The sequence below is a fragment of the Sebastes fasciatus genome, chromosome 23, assembly GCF_043250625.1.
Source record: "Sebastes fasciatus isolate fSebFas1 chromosome 23, fSebFas1.pri, whole genome shotgun sequence".
Lineage (NCBI taxonomy): Eukaryota > Metazoa > Chordata > Actinopteri > Perciformes > Sebastidae > Sebastes > Sebastes fasciatus.
The window spans coordinates 9,659,018-9,673,200 of record NC_133817.1 but is presented as its reverse complement, the minus strand read 5'-3'; the positions used below and the strand labels follow the sequence as shown (position 1 = coordinate 9,673,200).

General features: G+C 40.5%; 1 protein-coding gene across 6 annotated transcripts in view; it reads left to right on the top strand.

The window, feature by feature from the left end:
* The window catches only part of dgki (diacylglycerol kinase, iota), a 75,407-nt gene that overhangs the window by 28,024 nt on the left and 33,200 nt on the right, over positions 1-14,183 (top strand). For all 6 annotated transcript variants that reach the window (XM_074624881.1, XM_074624878.1, XM_074624883.1 and 3 more), the window contains exon 2: positions 12,636-12,744. In XM_074624881.1, the coding sequence (XP_074480982.1) occupies positions 12,636-12,744 (109 nt within the window). The remainder of the gene's footprint in view (positions 1-12,635; positions 12,745-14,183) is intronic.

The window sequence follows — 14,183 nt, the reverse complement described above, 5'->3', positions numbered from 1 at the left end:
ACTCCTATCTCTTAAAGTCTTGAGTTTTGTGAGTGTGTTATTTGTGTGTGTTTGCATGTGGTGATCAACCTTTATCCATCACACCCCGTTCGTTACCTGAGGCAGTGAAGAGTCCTGTAGAGACACAGACTCATACTCTGTCTCTTGTCTCTCTGCACACACACACACATACACGTGCACACACATGTACACACCCTGGGCATGCTGTGTCACCAGCGGCAACGAGCGAGCCTTTCACACTGACCCACATAGAGCGAGAGAAGGAGAGAATGGAAGGAGGGTTGAGATAGAAAGAAAAGGGGAAGATTGAAAAGAGAGAGAGATAAAGAAAACTGAAGTGGAGCAAGAAGAAGAAGAAGAAGAAGAATAGAGCGAGCGTTCGTTAGATTGTGCTGAATGAAGGTGTCCTTAACTGTCAGCTCTGATGTTTGAGCTCCATGTAAATGACGCTTTAACATCTGTGTGTCCATATTCAGATTGAGGCTGCCATCTGTAACTTTCTGCACGTTCAGACTGCAGCTGTAGAGTCGTTTCACCTCGTCGTCGGTGGTTTGCCGTGAAAATCCACGGACTACTGATGTTACTGGCGTTGTCGCCTGGAGAGGTGTAACTCTCTCTCTCTCACTTCCAAGTCCAAAGACACAATCCCTCACTGGCTTCTATATTGACTTGTTAAAGGTCCAGTGTGTAACATCTGGCGGCATCTAGCCATGAGGTTGCAGATTGCAGCCTCTCCGGCGTGCCAAGCGTGTAGAAGAACTACGGTGGCCGTCGTGAAAACGCGAATGGCCCCTCTGTTGTAAGAGAAGCGTTGATCATTTGAAGAATAGCAGAGCCAGTGTGTAGTAGGAGTGTAAGAAAATATCGATGCACATGAGTAACACTAGAAGGCCCGCCGTTCTTTCGAAGGTTGTAGCATGCTCAGTGAAGATACTGGCATCATATGAAATTAGAAAACCTAAGGAATTCATTGGTACCTGCCATGTCATACTAGCTTGTCAGGAAGGAGGTTAAATAACGCTCCAAACTTCCGCAAAATTTTGGCGAGGAAAAACTGTCATGGCCATTTTCAAAAGGGTCACTTGACCTGTGACCTCAAGATATGTGAATGAAAATGGGTTCTATGGGTACCAACGAGTCTCTCCTTTACAGACATGCCCACTTTATGATAATCACGTGCAGTTTTTTGAATGCAGTATAAATGTGTCATTTCCGCCCTATTCTAGTATTTCTGACGTGTTCTTTATACTATGAGAGTTTTCCTAGAATTCAATTTAAAAAATCGTGATGATATCACCTTTTACTTTTGGATTTATTACAGCCAGTGATTTGTAAACGTGAACTTAATGAAGCGTGGGCCTCTTTTGGTTTGATGAATAACTGTGTCAGACGACTGAGGCTGAGATCATCAGTGCTGCAAACTGTTTTACCATTGTGTCATAGTAGCATTGTGAAAAATCTCCTGTGGTATTGGATTGTTTCCATTCATTGGTGAGTTGATTGAATCCATTTATTAAATGGTCATCACCATCAAATGTGGATTAAAGTTTATTATCAGTCATTAATTCATTCTTTTATAGCTTGACAAGCTTGAAAGTCTCTCACATCTCAAAATAACTTATAGGACCTACTTTTAGGACTGAAGTGCTTTGTGAATTATTATTATTATAAGTCTTAGTTAGAAACTGACACGCCATTTATTTTTCTCCTAACTCAGCCAGTTAGGAGCTACACTTGGCCTCAGGATGTTATGTGAATACAGCAGCAGGTATCTGCAGTCGTTGGCAAGTGCTTTCCCTTTCTCCAACTTCATGCCAAATCATTTAAACTGACTGTCCTCTTTCCTTATAGAAAATTGTTCTATGAAAAATAATGTGTACAAGGCGACGCAATTGAGTAATCACACTCTTTTCTTGTTGAAATCCATGTGTCAAAACAGCTTTTTATTATTTGACAATGTGTATTAATTCCATCTGCTCTTCTATATTATTTAATTTTTGGTCACAAGGAGACATTTAAATGTCTAATCCGACTGGAACGCAGTTTTTTTTTCTCTGCACTGTCAAGAATTAAATTCCCCATCAGAATAAAATGGTTAAAAAAGTCTTCTTGGCCTTTAAATCCCCATATCAGCCTCTGAGCTGCACAAACATTCAGCTAAATGCCTCGCTTAATACAACTGATACATGTGTGTGTGGGTGTGTGTGCGTGAGTGTAAAAGCATGAGGTCATGCTTGTGTGTGTGAATGTGTGTCTCAGGTTGCCTTTGCCAGGTTATCTGTCTTACGCAATGTTCTAAAAATAGAGCAGATTCACCTGTAAGGAAATAAAGGGGGGAAGGAGACGTAGAGGAGAAGGGGCAGAAAATAGGAAGCAATAGAAGGATGGAGGTGAAAGGAGACCCTTTTTCTCCTTTTATTGAACTATATACTGTTGATTTATAGGGCAACGTTTATAATCAATATCATGGTATTGATAATGTGATGGTATTTTTGGTTGAATACCGAGTTAGCTATTGCTTTAATGTCTGTTTTTTATCAGGTTAATAAAGTGTTGTGCATCAGTGTGTCAGACTGCTTTGTCTGTTGAATTGTCAGAAAATGTACCTTCACATTACAGATTGATTATTGATCAATATTGTTGACTCTAGGAAGTGCACCTAGTCACTGTGATGTCACCCATTGATTTGTGGACTACCGTTGTGAAGCCTCGAGTTCGACATTTTGGCAGTCGACATTTGTTTTTTTGCAACTAGAAGTGCCATGAAAGGTGGAGCTAAGTACAACCGAACGCTGAATAAGACATTTTTAAGCGACCAAAAAGGTTAGAATTAACTTTAATGAACTGAAAACTTCTCTTCTCTTAGTAGTCACTTAGTGAAAGTTGCTCCTAGCAGCTTTTTGAATAGGTCTTAAGAGGAACTCTTAGTTAAGTTAAGTCAAGTCAATATTATTTATATAGTTCAATATCACAAATCACAAATTTGCCCCAAGGGGCTTTACAATCTGTACAGCATACGACACACCCTCTGTCCTTAGAACCTCAATTCAGATAAGAAAAAACTCTCCCAAAAAACATGTTAATGGGAAAAAATGTGAGGAACTTTTAGGAGGACTTCCGAGGTAAGATCATGGACTGTATATAAGAAGTGGACGTAGTCACCGTGACGTCACCCGTTGGTTTGGAGACAACTGTTCTGAAGCCTTGAGTTTGGCGTTTAAGGCCGTCACTATCTTCGTGAAGTGGCGCTTAATAAGAAATTTTTAGGCGACCAAAATGTTACAATTAACTTTCATGAACTGAAAACACACAGTGAAAGAGTTAAAGTTGTAAGACGAAAACACAGACTGAACAACGCCGTGGTAGCGACCTGTCAATCACAAGGTAGCCCCGCCCTAAAGCATCCCCTGCTTTATGGTCTATTTGACTCTAAATGGGATCATCATTTACTAAATGAACATCATGCTGTATTGAAGAAGACTTGAAACTAGCGATTGAGACCATAAACTCATGTTTAAAATGTTTACTGAGGTAATAAATCAAGTGAGAAGTAGGCTCATTTTCTCATAGACTTCTATACAATCTGACTTCTTTTTGCAACCAGACTTTAATCTAACAACAGGTGGGGGAGAGTTGAGGATGGAGGTGAGGTGTAGTGGATCTAGTGTCATAGTTCATTGGACACCACTGCTCTCTCACTTACTGTTTCATTGACCGCATTCATTTCCTAAAACCATAACCTGAATCTCACCGGTGCTTTGGCCAATCCTCAAGCCTGATGTATAACCTCAGCCCTAATCTCGAGCTAAATCGTAACTCTGTACTACCTACGTAACTTCAACCCGAATCAAAAAACACACGCACATTGTTACACAGCGCGGAGCTCAGATGTCTGGTGTCAGGTCGCCGCTGCCTGTCACGTTGATTGGCATAATTACCTGACCCGTGCTGCTGCGAGTGTGCTGGGAGATAACTGTAGGTTGGTTCAGTCCGGGAGACGAGGATGTTAGCAGCAGAATAAGAGAAAGAAGCTTTGAGGATAGTAATGATAAATGTAGGAGCAGGTGGACGGGGAGGGAGGAGAGGGAGGGTGAAAAAGGTGCGTTGGTTTCACCGGCTTCTCGGCTTCAGGTGAGTGATGAGAGCGGCTGTTAACTGTGTCTTTTATAAGCAGCGTTTCTCTGTTAACCAGTAGTGAAACTAATCAATTCTTGAGATTGCTGCTTCATGTGACCCAGTCTAAATGTCAGGCTGGAGCTGAATGGCTCTGACTGCCGCTGCGGGCTGTTCAAGGCTGATTCTCACTTCTGTTGGTGTCAGGTGTTTGTGCAGGTGTTCAGCTTCTGTTGGTGCTGAATACATGTTTTGATATAGATGTTACTCATCATACAAAAGTACTGGGATGTTCTGAAAACTTGACCTTTTTGTTTTTTACTCATTTCATAACTGAAGATCAATTTTAGTTCAGCTAAAGTAAACTGGTTTAAACGACATGGAAAAAGGATGACTTTTTGGCCCACACCCTGTGTATCGTGTATCGTTCGCCATCGTTCAGTAATCCATCAGTAAAATGTCTGAAAAAGCTTAAGTTGATGTCTTCAAATTGCTTTTTTGTTCGATCATCATCCGTCCAAAACCAAAAGATATTTAATTTACAATCATAAATGACTCCGAAAACTCACAAATATTCACAATTAACATGTTCTAACTAGTGTATTTTTGGCATTTGCTTAGTCAGACGACTAATCGATTGATCGACTAGTTGTTCCCTACCTCTCTGAGTAACATGACCAGCAGTAGAATGGTATTCACAACTCTCCTCAAAGAAAGTAAAAGTTTGACTTTATAAATAATCATTTATAGAACAAAAGTAGAATTTTTACTTTGCAAGTTGTTCTTAAAGTATTGAATATGCACATCTGACAGCTGCTTAAAACTTCATAATCTGCAGAAACACTTCAGAGATTGTGTATGAAGATGTATTTGCACAATTTCTGATGAAGAAACACACGTTTCCCACTCAGTGCTTTTAACGAACAAGAAATAATGCTTATGACAGCAAAGCATACTGCAATTAACCACATAGTTCAACTTCTGTTCTTGTAAAAAAGAGTTTTTAAAGAAGTAATTTTTCTTTTTTCCGTTGAGCAAAGATTTGCCTGCAGAGAGAAGCTGGTTTAACACTAAACCCACACTGGTGCAGTTGTGTGTCCTTTGTCAACCAACTTCTTCCCACATATAATCACAACATCCTCTGCTCCACCAGTCAGAAGATGTTCAATTCCATTCCTCCCACTTGCAGCTGCCTTTCCTTTTGTGTGCCTATTACTTTTGTTCTTACTTTATCATTAATCATAAACAGTGTTTGGCTGCCTGGCTGTGTCAAGGCACGCCGAGTACACAGGAACTGGTTAAATGACTGGTGTGGAGGAGGTTGCACCAGTGTGGGATTGTTACCCGCCACCAGAAGCCTGTTTTCTTTCCACCTTAATCACCTGAATACGGCATAAACAGTTTGTAACGGTTGATCCCTCCTTACATAGTTACCGAGGATCTGTATTTAGAGAACAGTTGAGGAATAACTCAGATTGCATCATCCTCGGTGTGTAGGCTGTGAAATGAAGACGGTATATGAGCTGCGAGTATATACAGTATACAGTATATGTGTCATCCCACGTTGGGTGATGAGACTTCTGTCTAAGTAACCGCATTTACAGTTTACTGATAAAGTTGCTGAAACACACACACACACACACACACACAGACGATTCTCTACCAATATAATTACTGGATGAGCTGCCGATGCTCCCGCTGTGCCGTCGTCATGGCAACGCTGACAACCCACCTCTGCTGGAAGAAGAGGAGGAGGACGAGGAGTAGGAAGAAGAAGAGGAGGAGGAGAGGAGACAAGGGGGAGGATGAGAAAAGAAGAGCAGAGGAGGAGCAGGAATGAAAAGAGAGGAGATTAGAGGGGGACGAGGTGATGGTGATAGAGAAGACAAAAAGGAGACAAGAGAGGAGGAAGAGGAGAGCGATTAGTTCCAGAGACAGTAAATGGGAAAGGGGAAAGGGGAAAGGGGAGAGAGAGAGAGAGAGAGAGAGAGAGAGAGAGAGAGAGAGAGAGAGAGAGAGAGAGAGAGAGAGAGAGAGAGAGAGAGAGAGAGAGAGAGAGAGAGAGAGAGAGAGAGAGAGAGAGAGAGAGAGAGAGAGAGAGAGAGAGAGAGAGAGAGAGAGAGAGAGAGAGAGAGAGAGAGAGAGAGAGAGAGAGAGAGAGAGAGAGAGAGAGAGAGAGAGAGAGAGAGAGAGAGAGAGAGAGAGAGAGAGAGAGAGAGAGAGAGAGAGAGAGAGAGAGAGAGAGAGGTGTTTGAACTGGGAGCAGCTGCATTCAACTCCACTGTTCAGGGTTCAGTTTAATCTCGGCACCGGAGGCTCTAACACACCGAGTGTGTTTCTGTCTCCCGACCTGACATGTTTAAATGTGACATTAGCCGGGAGACTCCATTCATGTCAAGATCTGTAAAAATATGTCAGTTTTGGTTGTACAGATGAGTATTCATCCATTATTTCGACTGTTTGACTTCAATTAATTTAATCTTGTCGAGTCTTGATGCCCTCTTTTAGAGGTCGACCTAGAGTGGGTTTTTAAAGGCCGATATAATAACGATAGTTTGGAGCAGGAAAAAGCAGATAGCTGTATAATTGGTTGATATCTTCTTTACTTCTGCAGCAGCCTAGTCGGCTACTGTTGCATACGCCGTTTTAAATAAATACGTTTTTTATCACTCTGAATTTGATCATTAGTATGAGAAAATCCTGAAGTGTGATTTGGTGGTCGTTGGAAAATGTTCTATTTATTTACAATGGACGATGTGCTGCTCTGTGGTTTATGATTCTGGTGGTGTATTCTGTTGCGCGTCTCGTACATTGTTAAATTCCTCTCTCTCAACCATTAATTTTGGTGCATATTCCCGGAGCGAGGAGGATCCTAAAGTGTGCGATTTCATTTCACGAATGGGTAGTTAATAGGGCTGTCAATCGAATCACACATTTTCTGTTTGTTCAAAATGTACCTTAAAGGGAGATTTGTCACGTATTTAATACTCTTATCAACATGGGAGTGGACAAATATGCTGTTTTATAAAGAAAGAATCTGAATACTTCTATCACTGGTCGTTACGTGACATACGGGGTTTGATACCCCAAATGTTTGTTGAGTCTCTGTTCCCTACGCTCATTTAATGTGTGTTACAACCAGTTATGGAGTATGTTCCACACTTTCTCTCAGACTGGTTGGAGCAAAAAATTATATAAAATTATTCTGATGTCACAACTTTTTGTTTGTAGAAAAACAAAAGAACCCAGATGAAAGATATGTAGCTCTCAGCCTATAATTATCACTTCAGTGTATCACGGATTTTGACATGCAGCGCTGTATACCACAGTGTCTTTTTGATACTTCTGATGTTGGTGCCAAAAGTTGGAAAATTTAAAATTCTACATTATATATAGCGGCTTGAAAGTTGGTGGCATATTTTTCAAGCTTTCAAGACATTTGATAATGTTGTGATGATTCAACTGGAGCTGGAATTACGCTTCTGTCGACCCGTTGATCCAGGAGGGTTAGGAGACGGTTTCAGGAGACGGACTCGAAATAGAGACGAATTAACCTTTATGAAATTGTATGTACAAGTTACTACTACAACATTCTTGGAAGTCAAGTTGGACTGATAACAGCTTATAACACCTCCAGTGAATGTGCCGACCTTTTGCAACACTGATGAAATGGCTTTTTAATTTGGTACATGCCGATCTCTCAGCATCTCATTTCTCATTCTTTCCTTTATCTCGGCTTCTTATTTCCATTTCATTCTTGACTCTGCATGTAAAGTGTTTTTTCTGTATTTGGACGAAGTATTACGTAAGAAGACAAAAACAAACAGCACAGACTATTCCTGGATGATGTGGTGTGATTTGCTTTGTTTGGCTTTGTCATTCCTCTTCATCTACATGCTTTTAAACTACATTTATTTTTAGATTCATGCTGCCTCTTACTGCCTTTTTTTGTGGACAAATCTACTTAAAATAACTCTGAGTCAAAGTGAGTTTGTGTGTGTGCGCTAACGTGGTTGCTGTGTGCAGACCACACTGCAGATTTTGTTTGTGTTTAGATTTTAGGAGTGAGCCGTAATGCCGGTGATCCTGTCTGCTTTTAGTAGATTAGGACTCACTCAAATATAGTGTTGCCCTTTGACCTCTGAATGAGAGTGTGTGTGTGTTTGCATATTTTAAGTGTGTATTCCCATTTACCTTGATTTGTGATGAGTACGTCTAGTACAGGGGTGCCCAATACGTCGATCGCGATCTACCGGTCGATCGCAAAGGTAGTGTGGGTAGATCGCATGGCATTAAAAAAAATAAATAAATCAAAAAATTAAAAAATAGACGTCAGCCTATCAGAGCAGCTTGAGAACTGTCTGTCAGAGTTTGACAGACGCTTTCAAGACTTTGTTTTACTGGAGCCAGTCGCTACATTCATGTGCTACCCTTTTCGGGAAGATGCTGAGGCTGATTCACTTGCATCAAAAATTGCAACACTGTTTCACCTGAACTCATCTGGAGTGGAGGATGAGATTTTGACACTACAAGCTGACATTCAGTCCAGGGCTCATGGACAGTTCTGGAACTTACTCACAGAGGAAAAGTACCTCAACATGAGGAAATGTGCTACCTCCTTGACTGCATTATTCGGCTCCACTTATTTATGCGAGTCAGCCTTTTCCCACATGAAGATTATTAAGTCCAAATACCGTTCCACCTTGACTGATGATCATTTGGAAGTGTGCTTGAGGCTGGCTATCAGCAGCTACTGTCCGGACTATGCATCCCTGGCTGATTCCATTCAGTGCAAGTCATCAGAGTAAGGTAATGACAACAAATTTACAGAGTTATATTGTACAATATGGGTTCATGCAGTTATGCAAGGTACACCAACATATATTGTACATATAAAGAATACTCAATATATTTATAAATAAATATATGTTTTGCATTTTTATAGTAGGTAGTGTGGTGGCAGTTTCTGTTAAAACAAGACACAAACCAACGTAACAACTTGTCTTTCAGTGAATTTAATAAAAAGGCATACATTAATAACTAAAACATCTGCAGATGGACTGCAGATGGACTGCAGATGGACTCACGAGCACAGCCACCTGTTGTGGACTGTGGCAAGTGAGCCCCGAATACAAAGAGTAGTCAGTATTTATACATTTAAAGCATAACATGAAGATAAGTGCAAAGAAGAAAAGAAGAGAAGGATAGAAAGTGTATCAATGCGTCAGCACACAGCAGACAACAGAGCATCACAAGACATAACAAGTATTTCAGCAATCTGTTGTTTGCAGTTACAGAGATCTAAAATGTCAGGTCATTGTCCTATGGTGACGAAGTTGAACATGTGAGGCCCTGAGATTATCTAAAGGTACAGTGTTAAACTGCAGATATGAAAATTGCCATTACAGTAGATCATTTTGACTTGGTCATTTTATAAGTAGCTCGCATGCTGAAAAAGTGTGTGCACCTCTGGTCTAGTACATCAATGCAGCTGAGTCTTTTTTTAGAAGCTCTGACTTTCCCTCTCAAAAAAACACTTGTTTCATTATGAATAGACGTGCATGCACACAACAACACACAGCCTATTCATTCATATCTGATCAACCATAATCAGGTTATAATAATCCTCACCGCTCAACATTCAGACACGGCAATAAGCAGCAGGTTTAAGTGTGTGTGTTGAGTGTTCAATCAGGATCTCATTTCCATAGTTTTGGCCATTATTTCTACTAGTTGTGATCATAGTTAACTCAACGACTTAATGGCTGAGAGCAGCAACACAGTCAGTCAGACAGGTTGTAAACAAACCCCCAGTTGTATTTATGAACACCTAAAATATCCATTTCTGTAATCCACTGTGTTGGAAAAACTGTGTGCCCACAACAGGAAGTGCAGAAGGTCAAACCTGAATCAGAAAAGTAAAACGTTTACCTTCATTTTCACTTCCTGTTTTTATAAAGTGGTGGAAAGCAACTAACATTAACCCAAGTAATGTTAAGTATATAGATTTAACTATCAAAAATGTATTAATGCATTTGAAATGGGCTCAACCTCAACCAGCAATAGACAAGGTCTGAAAAGTGAAGCCAATGCTGAAGTGCCTTAAACTTGCATTCTTTCTAACAGCCAGCAGGGGGCGACTCCTCTGGTTGCAAAAAGAAGTCTGATTGTATAGAAGTCTATGAGAAAATGAGCCTACTTCTCACTTGATTTATTACCTCAGTAAACATTGCAAACATGAGTTTATGGTCTCAATCACTAGTTTGAAGTCTTCTTCAATACAGCATGATGTTCATTTAGTAAATGATGGTCCCATTTAGAGTCAAATAGACCATAAAGCAGGGGATGACTTTAGGGCGGGGCTACCTTGTGATTAACAGGTCGCTACCATGGCGTTGCCTGGTCTGGGAGAGGTCCGTGTTTTCGTCTTACAACTTTAACCCTTTCACAGTGCGTTTTCAGTTCATTAAAGTTAATTTAACATTTTAGTCACCTAAAAATGTCTTATTCAGCGTTCCTCTCGTGTCACTTCTGGTTCCAAAAACCCCCCAAAAAACTCCAGGTTTCAAAACGGCAGTCCGCAAACCAATGGGTGACGTCACGGTGACTATGTCTTATATACAGTTTTTGATATAAACAACAAAACAACGCAAACCACACACAAGCTCAGTCTGCTTTTACATCCTGTTACCTTCACACATTCTGTAGATTCGGTTTCTGTCTTTTGGTTTCACTTCCAAACAAGTGGTTTCAATAAAACTGTGGGTTCGTTAACACAACCTGTCTGATCGTCTGACCGCTCGGGTTACTTCCCTTAATGGACTCGCTGCCACAGTAGCATGTTGTCATGTCATCAGATCTCAGCGGTTATGACTGCAAGTCATCAAAACCTAAAGGAAATGAGGACTACAAAACACTTCAACAATAAGACATCCTTTATCAGTGTGTGTGTGTGTGTGTGTGTGTGTGTGTGTGTGTGTGATCCCATTATATGTGGCATATGTCCAGTCACCATACGTCCTTGCATTTGTTCTGTTGTCACCCACGCTATACTATTTATATCCCAAGAGTCGTGAGGGTGAGTACATGCAAATATATGTGTGTGTGTGTGTGTGTGTGTGTGTGTCAGGGTGTGTCATCAGGTTACAGAGTGTGTAAGTGGACTCCTCTTTGTCCTGGTTGATAATTTTAGACCGACGGCCACTGAAACTTTCAACAGGAGGGTCAGATGCTACGATGCAGCCTTTTCCATTGACAGACACACACATCCATTCATTCCTAGAATTACCAATTTACTATAAAAGTCGTGTCTTCTAATTCAGGAAATCTGCATTTTCCAGAATCGATATTCCAACAGCGGACTCGAGTTCTACTGAATTCCGTCAGGATTACGACCGTTTCAGAGCAACAGATGTTTCGGGTTAACGAGTTACCGTGTTAACTGGTGACTTACAGCCGAATGTGTTCGTGGTTGCTCGTGGAAACTTACGTAAATGGTTGGCGTAGATAATATACGCAGATGAGTATGTATTTAATATTACTATTAATTATATTAATTAATTTACATTACATTACATACAAATACATTACATGTATTTAAAATTTACAAGGACACCTACATGTCCTTTTGGTGTTTTCAATAGCTGCCGTCGCTACGAGCAACAACTACGCATTTGGCTGAGAGTCATCAGTTAACACGGTCACTCGTTAAACCAAAACTACAGCATCGCTATGGCTGTTAACGTGTTGAGCGTCCATATTAGAACTCAATAAACTCACAACTCTGGGTGTTTCATGGTATTTTTTACGTTCTGTGCATGACCACAGATAACGTAGTTGTAAGCATTAGTGACTTGTCGTAATTTCTCGCTCGTGTAAAGTTACACGCTAGGTTTCTCCACCAAATAAGTGTATATAAATTATATCTGGCCACAGTATATTGGGCCACTTGCTAACTTCTTCTACTGTCTCACTAATAGCACACAGATCTGGAACGTAATTTTGTTTAGGTTGCATTCCCCATCTTTGGTGGTTAATGTCCTTGCATAGCTTTACGAGCTAATGCACATAGAGAGGTGGTGATGTGATGGGTACAAACTGGGATGAAGAAGTTGGAGATGGTGAATAAATCAGAGAAATAGATAATAAACATATAGATGACAGAGAATGAGAAGAGGAAGTATAACAGGGCGAGAGTCAAAGACTGAAACATGCAGAGAGAGATAACTGCTGACTCATCCTCCGACAGAACAGATCCGTCTCCGTCACCCCACAAAGTGCTGCTGGCAGTCTCTCCTCCAAGCTGTTCCCACTTCTCCTCCACCAAATATCTGCAGCTGAACCCACTGAAATGTGGTCTCAAACCACTGTGAATAATTAATTTACATGCTGAAATCTAGTTCTCTCTGTGGTGAGAGAGCTGTGTCATAATACACGAGGATGACAGGGTGGATTTGTCTCTTTACAGGCTTTTGTTTGTGATTGTTAATAAGGTTTCTTGTTTGTTTTGTGTTTGTTTTTAGGAAAGCGATCTCCCGTTCAGGCTTTCAGCACCTCGGTCCCCCTCAACCCTCCCTGCCTCCTGCATCCAACGGGCCCAACAAGGACCTGCATACCGGCGTGGACTGGACGGTCAGACATGCACATACACTTCTTGTTGTTTATGTGTATTTATTGCATTACGTTTTGCTAGATTTTACACATACAGACTTATACATCATGCATATTATACATTAATATGTGTTCAAATACTGCACAAAAAGACAGTTGTCCCACGTCTCAGCTGTCTTTATTCTCTCTGGCTGACTCACTGAATGACATTTGGATTTTAAAGCCAGCAGATTTGTTAGCAGACTGGTTTCTACAGCCGTATGTTCATGTGGAAATGCAAAGCATCAAATTATCTTTTTGGCTTTTTGATCATTAGAAGAAAATGTCTTGATAACTGAGCGTGGGGGGGAAAAAGTTTTGTGAGTCAGGACTTTATGAAATGTGACTTTTTCTGAGTTTATTTGAATTTAATGGATTTCATTTGCTTCACAAAACTAAAGAGACAATTTAAAACACTTTCACGTGTAGCAAAGACCCAACGCTTAGGGAAATGCCAAGTTGATGTGGAAAGCACTCAGAAAAAATTTTATGAAACAACTCCGTAAATTACACAGCAAAGGTCAAAAAGTGCAACAAGACATTTTGAAATCCACTGAAATCCATGTGATAAAAATAGGACATTGGTAAAGACATTAGATCGCGGGCGATCCTGACCGACTTTACTGTCTTTCAGAGAATCTAGCAGGTTCAGTTTTAGGGCTAGAGTGAAGCTAAGGTATCATATGAAACTAGAAAAACTGACATAGCCATTTTCAAAGGGGTCCCTTGACCTTTGACCTCAAGATATGTGAATGAAAATGGGTTCTATGGGTACCCACGAGTCTCCCCTTTACAGACATGCCCACTTTATGATAATCACATGCTGTTTTTTGAATGCAGTATAAATGTGTTATTTTTACCTTTTCTAAAATTAGGTATTTGAATATTTCTGCATACTGGGGTCCCTAAACAGTCTTGAATTACATGCATTGGGTATCACTGTAAAGCTGAGACTCTTGTGGATCCAATGAGACCAACTGTCTTCATGTGTGATGATGTTAGTCCCCATAGTAGCCATTTCATTGTAGTGAGACCATTTGAAACTTGACCTTATTGTATAAAATGACCTGTGGTGACCTCTAGGATAATCCCAGCCTCATGAAACTTTACAGCCACAAACTAGAGACCTACAGCATTCAGAGGATGGATGGCTTTCCTAGGTAAATTGACAATAAGGGGGTTTCTGAGTCGTTTACACAACAGAAGGGCTCGCCATCTAATCGCTGAAAAAAATTCAATTCTTGCAGAAATCTCAAAATGTCAAAGTTTTTGATACCAAATCACAGCATGGCTTTTTCTATGGTGTTCCTCAAGGTCTTGGTGTCTTAATGTGGTATTTTGGAGGGATTATTGATAATTTTTATCAATTCTCGAGTGGTAAAAAATGGTTAAATTTAGCACCAAATCTGTGTAACAAATGG